At 47.5% G+C, this 13,726-nt stretch overlaps 1 protein-coding gene across 2 annotated transcripts in view; it reads left to right on the top strand.

The window, feature by feature from the left end:
• The window catches only part of LOC126983896 (uncharacterized), a 41,042-nt gene that overhangs the window by 13,335 nt on the left and 13,981 nt on the right, over positions 1 to 13,726 (top strand). For both annotated transcript variants that reach the window (XM_050837076.1, XM_050837077.1), the window contains exons 2-4: positions 1,563 to 2,119; positions 7,195 to 7,835; positions 8,202 to 8,358. In XM_050837076.1, the coding sequence (XP_050693033.1) occupies positions 1,563 to 2,119; positions 7,195 to 7,835; positions 8,202 to 8,358 (1,355 nt within the window). The remainder of the gene's footprint in view (positions 1 to 1,562; positions 2,120 to 7,194; positions 7,836 to 8,201; positions 8,359 to 13,726) is intronic.

Here is a 13,726-nt window from a genome sequence, read left to right as displayed (position 1 = left end):
AAGGAGGTTATTGTTTGCCGTCCACCGTTTGAGCCCCAGACAGTATATATTAATAGAAAGAGCACATTTATGGAAGTAACTCGATATATTGACACAACTATTGATTGTTTACAGAATGGTTATCGTTACACTAGCTCCGCGATACTCACCGCGTCCACACCGTTGTCTCGAGACCGGTCATTTTTTTGTTTATGTATGTAGCGTACTAAAACGCGTGATCCAGCCTGACCCCGCTCCGCCATGTCAGTCTCAACTCCTTCCCGCCGCCACCGCCGTCCCCAGGTTAGACGTACTCTCCTGGGGACGCACGAACGGGCTGGCACTTGTTGGCATCGGGGGTCAGACTTTGACACTAGATGATATTAAGATAACGTGTACAGAAGCTCACCCGTGCATGGAAGACTTACTGAGCTATGGCAAATGTGGATTAGTTGAAGAGCAATCCATCGTCAAACCCCTACAGCGCCTTAACGGGATTCTGGAAGCACATGGAGATAAATACTCGAGTGTTTTGTTAGGATGGCTGAAAGAATAAAGCAAACAGTACATTGACCAGTGATATGTTGACAAAATTCAAAGTTTCACAACTGAAAATTCAGCAAATACATTCGGATTTCTCCATACGCAATATAAATAAACTCCTATATTGGACAAAATATAGAAATTTCCAAATAGATATGTTCATTGTTTTATATTCAAAATTCAACATTGTGTATGTTTAAAGGAAGTCATTCATTCGTGAGCTTTTGATTGGCGAATGTGAGTTGCGTATGACGGAAGGATTGTGAAGGAAAGCACAATGATAGTCATCGATATATAGATACTGTGTGTGTGCTTGATTTTTTTCTTTGTATCATTCTTTGCTTGCTTGCGTGTTTGTGTGTGTGTGTGTTTGTGTATGTGTGTGTGTGTGTGTGTGTGTGTGTGTGTGTGTGTGTGTGTGTGTGTGTGTGTACGCACGCCCCGCGGCAGGGAGAGCAGAGCATTGCCTGGAGTTTACGTGACCCCCACCACCACCGCTACCTTCCCTTCCCACTCTCACCATCACAGAACGCTCCAATGCTGTTTGAAGGGTGTTTTCAACATGACTTCGGTCCCTTAATACTGATGGATAATTTCCTCTTCCAATGCCTGTAGCTTCTCTGCACTGGTCTGAATAAATAAATAAAAATCATTCTAGATCGTCGTGACTTCATCGTCGCTTTGAGCTTCTTTTTGTGTGTGTATGAGTGTGTCTCAGGTTGCCATGCGTCCGTATCTTTGCACAAATAAGGAGAATCAGGACATATTCGTCCACCTGGTCACCTGACACGTGTTCCTTTGCCCGGTGACATTTCAAGGTGTAACTGTTTTTGATTATCAATTCTACCTATGCATTAATTGCCAGTGAACGCCATGTTGCATTTCCTGTACTTTCGTTTTTCATCTGTTTGCAGCATTGTGAAGATCAAGGTGTGACAGAAATCTGATTTGTAATATTTTAGCTCTACCTTTCCATTACTTAACAGTGGATGCCATGTTGAATTTCCTGTACTAAGCTTTGTCTATTCGTGTCTTTGCAGCATGGTGAGGATGCGGGAATAAGCCCCCGGGCACGCTCCCCCAGCAGACACCGCAGCCCCGCCACCGCCACCCGTGGGAGTGCCAGGTCCCCCCACCCACAAGGGCGGACCTGTCCCCTGCCCCACCACCCCAGCCATGTCTCGCAGGCAGGAGTGAGGCCCACGCAGCGCCTTCACGACCAGCCCCCAGCCCCAAGCATTAATTCATCCCCCAAGAAGCTCCCTCAACCCACCCCTCTCACCGAAGCTCTCCCCCCCGGCGTCCCATTCTTCCCTGGACGTCCTCACGCAATTCACAAGTCCCCGCGGCACAGAGCTCCCGGGCCCACCATCAAGGTGCCTCAGCTCCCCAGACTGAGAGAGAACGTCCGCAAACTCTCTTTGGACCTTCGTCTGCACCTTCAGGAGTCCCTACGTCAGCTCCAGCGACAGGAGACACCGACACAACTCAACGGAGCGTCTGAAGAGGATGGCCCCGAATCAGTGCTAGACCTCACCGAGGAAGCACAAGGAACGCCAGAACTCAAGGAGGAAGTGCTGGCCAGGAGAAGCGTCAGGTAAGCAGAAAAAGAAGGCCACACGGTCCCAGCAAGTGTTAGGGCGGCGAAGAGGGTTTACTCCTGTTTATGTCATATATAAAAGGATAATTTAAAGAACCAGGAACGCCTGAACTCAAGTAGGAAGTGTTGGCCAGGAGAGGCACCAGTTGAGCTGAAGTCCCAGCAGGTGCAAAGGCGGCGATGAGGGTGTACTCGTGTTTGTATTATGTAACAAAGGATCATTTAAATCACTAGGAAGGCCAAAACTCAAGGAGGAAATGCTGACCAGGAGAGGCACCAGGTAAACACGGCACATGGCCCAGCAGGTGTGAGGGCGGCGGTGAAGATACTCGTGTTTGGCATGTATAAAAAAGGATGATCTGACGAGCGTGGGAGGACGAGAAACTCGACTCCGGCAACAACTCGGGACGGGAAGAAACAGACCTGGTGGGAGCTGTTCTCAAGGACGACCCACGAATGAATGGATTTTTATTTTTTATTTATTTATTTTTTTTTTTTGAGTCGTGTCGTGTTGGTCTGTTTACAAATATTCGTTGCTTAAAAAAAATGAATCTGATAAAAAAAATAGCTTTACTGATAATATCTTTGTTATAACTTTAAGATGGCGCAGGGATATTATAGTAGAATCAATGGGTTTAGGTTTCTATACATAAGGAACTTTAGTGAACCGATGACGCCTACATTGTTAGTTCAGAGCGATGACACAGTGTTCTGGAGTCTTGCTTTGGATGCGGAGAGAAGTCGAAGAAGAGAGAAAGGGAAGGAAGAGGAAGTAGACGGAGATAGGGAAGTGAAAGGGAAGGAGAAGCGAAGATCAACAAGCAGGGCGGTTGGCCGGTTCGTCGTGGGCGTCACCGTTCCTGCGGCCGTCTGGTGCGGGTTGTGGTTCGCCTGCCCACGCAACTGGAAACCAAACTTCTTTATTACTTCATAATTACTCTTTCCCACGGCGTGAATCAGACAGGTTCCATTTTTTTCGTGAAGGAAATCGAGCTCATTTTGTCTCCAACTGCCACCCATAACTTATTTTGCTTTAATATATTCTATTGTTTTAAGTCAATCGCTGCACACAACTCCGGGCTGCTTAGCTTACTCAGGGCAGGACCTCCATTGAGTCTCTTGGGTGCAGCGCGGCGGGCGGTGCTCCTGTAACATGCTCCAGCCACGCCCGTGTTCATCATGGTGACAGCGGCCGCCCAGTACACGCACACACACACAACCACATACACACACACCTGGTCGTCGCCGGCTTGTGATGCACTACGCGTACCACCTTTTAAGGCACGGAGACCCCTCAGAGTGTCCTCTTGGGTCTGGCAGCTGCAGAAGTGCGTCCCCTCCAGTCACGGGCCACGGCGCCAAGACACATCGCCAGAGGATTACCGGCGGATAGCGGCTTCCCCTCTTGACCTCGCCACCCAAAGCTTCTCAAAGGATCACCGTTTTTTTTCGAAGGGGACGAAACGAAGCTGTAGTAATTAATATCCTCAAGAACAGTAAAAGGGTGTATTTTTGTTTGAGAATAGGGGATAATACCTTCCCTTCTTAACCTCGCCCTGTTAAACTTATCAAAGGATCACCGTTTTCTTCGAAGGGGACGAAACGAAGCGGTAGTGATTACGTGAGGAAGGACAGCGGGAAGGGTGTTGGTTTTAGGTTAGGAAGGAGTTTTCGACGAGTTGAGAGATAAAGGGAAGTTCCACTATTAATTTCGTGCGTGCTTTCACTTAATTTTTACTCTTTAGCACAGGGAGGGGATGAAATGAAGCTGTATAGAGTAACATAATCAAGAACTGCAAAAAAGGGGGTGTCTGGGGGTGGGATTCCTAAAGGTAGTTAAGTAAAAGTTAGATCAGTTATATATGTTTTACGCGCTCTCCTTTCACTCCTCTGTTGTGGCCTGAAGGGGACGGGGTAGGGGGCGGAGCTAGGGGCGGTTGGCGGGAGCGGAGTCGGGGTCGGGGTGGATGGCAAGGACCGTCGGGGCAACACTCGGCAGGTTCTTCCTCAGGCCATCGCTCGAGGCTTCTTGTGACCCCCCCCCCTTTTTTTTTTTTTTTTTTTTTTTTTTGGCTGTGACGCAGAAAGCTTTTTGTTGCACCCTGCCCCCGTGACGGCGGCGGGAATTACGGTGGCTAAGGAAAGGGGGAGAGGTGTCCTGAGAGAGAGAGAGAGAGAGAGAGAGAGAGAGAGAGAGAGAGAGAGAGAGAGAGAGAGAGAGAGAGAGAGAGAGAGAGAGAGAGAGAGCACACCAATAGTCACGACTCTCTCAATGATTATTTCGGTCGGGTCACTGCGTCGAGCGAATCTGCAAGTATTTTCTTTTTGTATCAATTTCTATAACGGTTAAAAGGCGTGATAATCGATTCCCGTTCATGCGAAGAAAACGACAGTGGGAGTGGCGTCATGTGAGCACCAAGAGCACAATTAATTTCCCCTCGTATCATGCCAAGAATAGGAGCCAAGCATTCAACGAGCAACCAAGCAGACAAAGACGAGCCAAGCTTACAAGGAATAATTTACTTGCCGTCACGTTAACAGACTCGCCGCGCGCTCAGGAAGGCAATGTTAGTCCCCTTGAAGTACGTACGGAGGAATACAAACACGTGAGGGAGAACCGAGGGGCGTGTTACGTTGTGCAGGGGGCGAGTCAGGGCGGGGAACCTGTGGGACCGGTCAGGTGTGTGTGTGTGTGTCATTCTCCCTGACGTGGGGTGGCTCCAGGTAACGCTTTGATCCTTTGTCTCCCTTTCATCCTGTTGTAAATCCGTTTGTCTTCCATTCCTCTCTTACGCGCCTCCTTCCCTTCATTCATTCGTTATTTCGTCTTCCCCTCATTCTTTTCTTTCTTCCTTTCTTCCACGTACAATGCTGTGTTATCTGCGTTATATTATCAGTTGACGGTCGTGCGTACTCCTCACTTTCCCCATTCATACGCCTCCCTGTCCATCCGTCCTTCATTCCTTACTTCCGCGTCCGACGGTGTTTGATCATTGCTTCATGTTACTAATTGACGATCCTTCATACTCTTCAGTTTTCCTTCCAAGGCCCTTATCTCAGACGCTTTCGGATCTCACAACTCTTTCCAAAGGCCATGAAGAAGATTACTCAGCTTCTCATGAGTTATCTTCACGTTCATGATGCAGAATTCTTGCCAGTAACACTAGGCTCATGAAACTATCCATGGAAATATCCTCTACGAAAGCCTCGTCAAATGTGGGTGAGTAAGCACCGAATGGTTTAAGAATACGGGCCCAGACTCCCCACCACCCCGCCCTTGCGTATTACTATAGTGGGGAGGGATGTGCTGCTCCTCACACTGACGTAGAGAAAACAGGAAGTGTGTAGCTAAGGGTGGCAGCGGAGCGAAAGATCCCCGCTGAGGAAGTAGCCACTCCCTTGGAAGGAGAGGCGCCTTGGCCCACACCCGGGTTAGCAACTAGTGCTCTTAACGGTTACCTCAGGAACACGACCGGTTGATCCACCGTGTGAAATATAGCAATTTTATGTTTTGTTAAACTATAAAAAAGGACCAAATGATAAAAGAAAAAAAACGCAACTTCCTGATCCCAATTGTCTTACTGATATGATCATCATTTTATTTATCGATATTCTAATACGGTGTACACGTAATAATGTTTTGGTTGTCACATATATTAAATCAATTGTTTTTAGGTCACTTAAAATTCGGGCAATATGTGTGTGTGTGCGCGTGTAAGAACGCTGTGGATTGAAGAATTGCGTGACTGAATTGGGTTACAGTATTAATTGAGGTCATGCAGTATCTCCGGTGCTGCTCAGCGTGTCTGTATCTCGCTGGCGTACTCCGTTCTATACTTTGCTTCCTCTACGACGTGCTGTACCTCATGCTTTGTCCCGTCCCTGCATGCTTCACCCCCTCCCCTCCCCTCCCCCCAGCAGACCACACCATGCTCCTCTACCCTCAGCACTATTCAGTTCCTCGCCCTCCTCAGCGGTTTTTGTTTTGCGTGTAATTATTTCTAGTACTTCTTTACAGTTGCTTTTATAGCCATCTGTAACTGTTGAAAGTAGCTTTAGTTAGCATTATGTATCCTCACCTTTTGTATATTTGAAGTATTTTTTCCTATTCAACTTTCCCTGTGTAAGTCTAAAATGCTTTATATATTTTTCCGCACATCGGTTTTAGTGCTTTCTGCCATGCTTATATAACCAAGGCTCAATCATCTTCACCTACAAGCACTATTTCTTATCAAACTATTCATCATCACCCCCTCATGTTATTTTCACTGTCATTCTTTTTACACACATCCTCTCCGCGCTGCTCCACCCCAGTCAGTCCTCGCGGGGACATATAAGGCCAAGAGGGAGTGGGTGTGGAAGTTAGCGTGAGGGGGCCACGCGTGGTCGAGGAGAGTGAATAAATGCGGTTTATTACCCTGTTGAAGGAAGTCACGCTCGGCCTGTGCTGCGTAGCACCGACACGACTTTTTACGACAGTCTGGAAGGAAACTTCCGTGGATGGTTCACTTGGGCTTCGTAAATAGGCGAGATCCCTACTCGGGCAGCGCCACCCTCGGCCTCCCCGACAGGTGTCAAAAGGGATCAGTTCTCATTGCTATGGCAGGCTTTGGGACTAATGCGACGGGGGTGAGCTCTGAGGCCACGCGCAGCTTTAGCGTATGCCCCCAACTTTACCTTACCCCTACCTCTCCTGGATTTGCTTCAATACGAAATTAACGCCAGCCTCGTGTTTATAGGATGTACAGCATACTAACAAAGGGAGCCTTACCAATCACTAACATTATGATTATCAATTTTATGGAGTCGTCTTTGGTCTTTGGTTTGGGTGGCGGCCACTCTGTTACCTTAGCTCAGTCACTGTGTATCTTTTAACGGGGCTACGATTATATTTTGTTGAATATGAAACGAGGTTTTTATTACCATAGGCTTTATTCAGTTTTTAATTATTATACACCTTGATATCTGCTGAGTCGCTTTTCTTATCTTTAGATGATGAATATACGTGGAACATAGGCTGTACTCTTATTTGTTGCAGTTGAAGGCACTAATGTAATTATCTCCCCTTTCAGCGCCCCGCTCCTCAGGACTCGGGACGCCAGTGTTACCAGCGACTACTTCAGTGACTCCGGTGAGCCCTCGCTGTCTCCTTCGCTCATCAAGGACCACGAGTTCGTCCTGAACTTTGACCTCGTGGATGAAGAGTCCCAGAGCTCAAGGACCGAGAGCAGAGCAACGTCTAGAATCGCGATCCACAACCAGCATGACGCGGGCTTGCCTTTAGAAGGGTCTACCCAGGATGCTGAGCGTTTTCTTCAGCTTTTAGTCGCGGCCGCTGGAGAGAATGAAGCCCCCGCAGAGGAAGGGGAACTAAGCTATAACCCCCAAGCCAATATTAGTGCCAAAAAGGACTTCCTTAGCCTAGTACCTGAGACTAGATTATGTTCTACGAAGTCAATTTCTGGCTTTAGTCCTTCTCTTCTGCATACTCCCCCATCGCCTCAGCACCCTCTCAGCACCCTCAGCACGCCCCCCTCGCCTCCCCCTCGCCCCCACACTGACTCTAGCCTTTTCCTCACAACTCACGGTGCCAAATCCTGCCGCGGGGACCCCCCAGCGGCACCATGGCACCCTTCGCGTAGATTCCTTGACGCACCTTCTTCAGGCAAACTGGTTGACGACGCACGCTACATCACAATGGACGTTGATAAAGGTGAGGAGCAAGCCTAGGAGTGCTGTTTCGTGTTTAGTAAAGAGAATGGAGGGAGGGATGAAGGGATAAAGGAGGGTTTTGGGGGTTCACAAAGTTGGTAGCATAAAAGTCTAGTTTGTGACCTTACAAATGACTTGGGAATTTATCATTAGTGTGTAGTGCGTGTAGCTCAGTGGCCACTAGATAGCCAGAGAAAGCTTCCGCGTTTGGTCCACAAGGCTCATCAATTGTTTCTATTCCTTATGGTCATGTAATTTCCTCACGTCTTTTTCTCATCATTATTGTTTTTTAGGGTTTTCTTAATGATTCTTTTACACGTTCCATAAATTGCCGATGCTCACACCCTCCGCCTCGCCCCTTCACCAGGCTGCAGCAACAACGGCGGCGGTGTGGGCGGGTTGGGCCCCCTGAGCTTCTCGCTGTCTTCGCTTTCCGGGTCGTCTAGCCCCGTGCTAGAGTTTGTTAGCCCCGCGAGGACGGCCGCAGAGCTCCACACCAACTCCCTCAACCGCCGCAAGACAAAGTGAGTACCCTCGCCTCGTCATGCCTGCCTTCTGTTTCCTTTCCCTCGTACTTCTCAAGCGATACATCTTGTCCGCTCCCAGCCTTACCACTCTTTGCCCCCACTCTTTTCTTCTTCCCATTCCCAGACCCTTCATTCTTGTCTTGCCTCGTAATGCTTGTCATCTGTTTCCTTTTCCTAGTATTCTTCCAGTACCGTTCCCAACCTTGTACGTTATTCTCTTCCACCCTCACTCATCCAGCTCCTACGTTTCCTTTCTCATTTCGTCACATTTCGCTTCTTCTATCCTTTCTTTTCCAGCTCATCTTACTTAACCTCCCGAGCCCTTTGTCTTGTTTTTTTTCCAAATAATTCTTATCCAGTTCCTACTCTTCTCTGACCCTTTTTTTATCAATTTTCTTTCACCCTTTCTTATCCTCCTTTTCCTTATAAGTAGGGAAGTTAAGAAGATGCGTGACAGTGCTATGAAGACGGTGTTGCTATTTTCGTCTCCTCATTATAGTGCTGGCGGTATAGGTTCAAAGGTCTCGTTCTCCCTGTCACCGGTGTCTACCCAGTGCTTCATCCTCGCATAGGGAAGTTCAGAAGGTGCGTGACAGAGTGCTATGATGATGGGGTTGCAATATTCGTCTCCTGGTAGTGGTTTCAGTTTAGTTTTTTTTTCCTTTGTGGGTATTGAAGAAAATGCATTGCTTGTAAGAGTGAAATCCGAAAACAAAACAATAAAAAAATGTAAAAGTAAAAGGAAAAGTAGGAGTATCACATTATGGCAGAAAAAAATGTTGAGTAAAAACTTGTGTGTTAGGTAAAAGGAAACGTTTTTATTTTTATTTTTGTTTTTTAACGTGGGTGTTTGTGAGTGGTGTCTTTCCGCCTCCTTGGGCTTCCCCGACGGTGTTGTTTCTCTCTCTCTCTCTCTCTCTCTCTCTCTCTCTCTCTCTCTCTCTCTCTCTCTCTCTCTCTCTCTCTCTCTCACACACACACACACACACACACACACACATATGCAGTGCTGTTATGGCGTCAGACACACATCACTTCTTTTAGCCACTCTCTTCAATTTTGCTGTCTCGGTTAGTTGGCAACCTCTCTGCAGCCGCCTTATGGCCAAACCACGCTAGTTTAGGACCTGTTGACGGAATATTGTTGACAAATCTCTCTCTCTCTCTCTCTCTCTCTCTCTCTCTCTCTCTCTCTCTCTCTCTCTCAGATATTCAAAATCAATACACATTCTACTCGTTTATTGAATCAGCGGCGTGAACGAACCAGTTACACACATGATTTACGTCCGCATCGAGAGTAACGTCACGTGTGGATGGAGCAACGAGGCGTCAAAGGTGTGGACAGAACACTCGCCGAACACGAAACCTCCGCATCACGTTGGCGAGTGTTGCTCTTGATTCCCGGCGGTGAAAGTCATGAGAGGTGCATGGATGGTGGGGTTGGGGCGGGGGGAAGGGATGCAGGATTTCCTGTTTGCTTGAGTCACGGCAGATGGAAGCGAAGCGATACGAGCAGGTGGTAAGTGGCGAGGGGCGTAGCAATGTGGAGGTAGTGGTTGTGATGGGAGTATCATGAAGTCGTGTTGCGGCTAATGGTGACGTGAGGCATGTGGATAGGACAGTGATGGGAGCTTAATTGAGGCGTTGGATTGGGGTGTAAATTTTGAGATGGCAGGAGTAATTGCTTTTGATATCCAGTGAAAATATTAAGGGGGAGGAATATGGGGGTTCAAGAATAATAGTTAATGATGGAACAAGTAAAAAAAAAAGGGATAACAGTTAAGACTTCCACAGAAATACTTTTATTGCGGTAAAGAAAACAGCTCAAGGGCATCAAACCAAAAATAAATAAATAAATAAAAGCCCGTGAATCGCTGCTCTTGGAAAATTAAACAGAGGAGTGGCCAGAAGAGATGTTAGTTTCAGATGGAGAAGGTGCCCTGATACTCCCCTCTTAAAAGACTGCTTGCTAAAGGGTAAGAATTCATGCATCATCTATTTATGAACACGTGGAAAATTATAGTCTGGATCTTGCGGCTTTCTAAAGGTTGGCTATCTCTTTTATATAAGGCCATTTCTCTATAGGTATGTAAATATAGGCAAACTTCACAGGTCATATCCTTCACCCATGGATACCTGAAAAGTAAATAAAAGAGGAATTCGACGACATAAATAAATGTGACATGATATAGTTTGTGTCTGTATGAAGCCGAAGTAAAAGAGTGAGGAGCAGGAGTTCATGGTGCGTGCTGACTTGTAATGTAAGGTAAAGTTGGGAACATACGCTTAGCTGCGCGTGGCCTCGGTGTTCATTTCCGTCGCATTCCAGCAATCGGCATGTCCCAGTAAAGTCATTCCTACCGGAGCAGCTGCGAACAAAGGAAGCCGCCAAGGTCGTGACATGTTACTACTGACGAATGGGTCCCGCCGCGGCAACACGTAATTAACTGTGTGCGCCATGAAGCCCGGCGGAGCAAACACGGCTGGAGGAGGAAGTCAGGGAGAGAGGCGGCTGCGGAGCAAGTTTCAGTGCAATCCTACCGTGACCTGCCGCACGGAGAACACTTTCCATGGAGTCCAACTTTATCTGTGGTGTGAGGGAAAGACTAAGGACCGAACGAAAAAAAAGAAAACAAAAAAAGGTTGCCATATGCTGCTCCGATGAAAAAGCAAAAACGAACGGAAGAATGTCCTAGAAAATAAATGTGAGACGGAACTTGGATGTTTTTCTCTGGAACTGAAATGGATGTGTCACTAACAACTGTCGATCAGAGGATGTCTCTCTTAATGTGTGTTTTCCAGTATAACTTTCTCCAAAGGATTGTTCTCCTGGTTTGGTTTGGTTTTTGCTGAATAAATAACGGAGCTGACAACGTGAGGCGCTCTCAGGTGACTGGCATTCTCGAACAACATTAGGGAAAGTGAAAGGCGAAAGACAAAGGAATGCAGTCGAGGTGAAGGATACGTGTGGAGGAGAGCGAAGGAAGCGAGGGGCAGGACGGTGATTGAGGGATAGGAACTCGACACAGGATGAAGGACGGGCGACAGTTGCTCAGCTCAGTTTGTTTGTTGGAGGTCGGGGACGTAGCCTTCGCAGCGGCCTCCTCTTTGTGACTCTTTTTCTGGTCTACTCTTGTTTGGTTGTTACTCTGTGCTTCTCTTATCCCAAACTCCAATACTGTCTGCTTCCTTTCATCCTTGTCTCAGTGTTCGAAAAGTAGGTCAGTTGTTGAATTATTTTGGTACTGTTGCTGGAACATGGTTTGTCTTCTGTGTATGCAGCCGCCTTGAGTTTCTCGTTAGCCTTACCTCCATCCTTCCGCGAACCAATACTTGTTTACACCTCGCTATAACCGGCCACGTACCACAAGATTTTGTCGACGAATAAAGGAAAAGAAGATCGAAACCAGTGCACGCAGCCGCTTTAGCATTACTCCAATCCATCCTTGAACCAACTCTTGTTTACATCTTGCCTTGACCAGTCACGTACAGCGGCGCTTCTGGCAATGAATGGAAGGGCGGGGACGTGCTTTGCCTGCATCGTCATCTCGTCTTTCCTCTCGTGTCAGGCTGGGCCAAAGTGATGATCGGGGACGTGTGGAGGACCTCGTGATGTTTCTTTGGCTGGAGGGAGTTGGGCGTGACGTGAGAAGAATCAATGGCTCTGCATAATGGAGAGGTGACCTTCCTACTCGCATCTCCCTCCCTCCACCCCTCGAGCTCATCCAGCCGCCGTCGCCTTTCTTTTGTGACATAACTGCAAGCCGTGACGTAAACTCTATTTGTTCGTCTCTCTCGTGTTACTTATTTATTGCAAATCGATGGCTTGGAGTTCATGTCTGCCCAGCATCTTGGAAGACGAGACTGCCACCATTCATTGCTGTGTGTAAAATGGATTAAGAAAGGATGCTGATAATAATAATGATAATAAAAACTATCAGGTTTACTTTAGTTAGTTTAGTAAAGGAGTATCAACATTAGAATTCTTTTGTAATTTGAATAGGACCAGTGTAGGTAAGTGAAGGGAAATAGAGGCTAACTAGTCTGAGCGCACCATCTGTTTCCCATAGCACACACACGTGACTGACCCCGCCAGTGCCTCTTATGTCATCTTACCATCCTTAGCTTGTTGGCGAGGGGGTAGAGCAGGACGTGAGAGATGAGGGTAGCAAAAAAGAAGTCCTCTAGTTTTTCTTATTATTACGCCCTTGCGAGGCATGCTTGACTAATACTTCTAATCAGCAATGTTTTCTTCAGCTCTCAAAATATTGATGGCCTTCGTGGAAGGTAAATTATTATGCATCCGGATTAATAATGGAGTACCGTGTCTATATATTTCTTACAGACTCTATAATCGATTTAGGGCATGTTTATGGCGGGAAATGAAGTCTGAAACGAATGTGATAATTTATGGGTTGGCAGCGGCTGGTTGGTTACAAACTTGAAAACGGGAAGCCATTTTGAACGTGGAACCAGCTGATGGGCAATTAGTGGTAGCTGTAATTGGTGGTTCAAGGTTTTGTCGGTCCATTGATGTACGACTCCGCTACGTGGTTTGGAGGCCCGGTGGGGGAAGAGTCTCAGAGGAGCGGGAAATTGACGAAAGTAGAAAACTATCAGCTGAGTGCAGTTACGTGACACTCATTGTCAGGTGGTGTAGGACGAGCAGGCGTGGCGCCATAGTGCGGCGCCGGGGCGGAGCAGCGGGAAGGCACCGAACCCTCCCAAGGCTCAGTACAGGATCCCCTATAGGGACGCCGAGGCTGACACACCTTAGAAAGTAGTTATCTGAAGATCAGATTCCCTCTTGTCAATCCTCAGCACCTGTGGCATGTACTGGATCTTCATGACCGGCAAAAAAAATTCAACGTACGACAGTTTGGTCGGCGCTGTGCGGTGTGTAACGGCGGCGGGCGGCTCGCGGCTGGCTGGCGGTGGCACCTGATCAGTATTGGTCACGGCAGGAGTTGGTGTGTGTGGGTGTCCCGGGGCTCTGGGGGTTTTGTGGTGTAGTGTTGAGAGTGGTGTATATAGGTGCATCTGTGCCTGAAGTGGAGTGACGTGTTGATTTGCCATTATATTATGATTACGATCTGCAATAGAGAAAAAAGTGAAGTTAAGGAAAAAAAGTTCCTTGATTTGGAGGTTATGAAAGTGATCACTACACTGCTGGAAGGCGGCACGTGACCACAGCCACCGCCATCACTACGTTCACTCTCAGCATTCGAAGGGAGACATTCAGACGTTAGCCACACAATGGCCTCGTGAATCTATTGGTACGAACGTGACTCAGCTCAGTGGCGGTAGATCTTGTCCTGTGAACGAAATGAATGAACGAGTGGACGATTGACACGTAGGAGAGACGG

This window comes from Eriocheir sinensis, chromosome 55, assembly GCF_024679095.1.
Source record: "Eriocheir sinensis breed Jianghai 21 chromosome 55, ASM2467909v1, whole genome shotgun sequence".
NCBI lineage: Eukaryota > Metazoa > Arthropoda > Malacostraca > Decapoda > Varunidae > Eriocheir > Eriocheir sinensis.
This window is presented reverse-complemented; position numbering and strand designations above follow the sequence as displayed.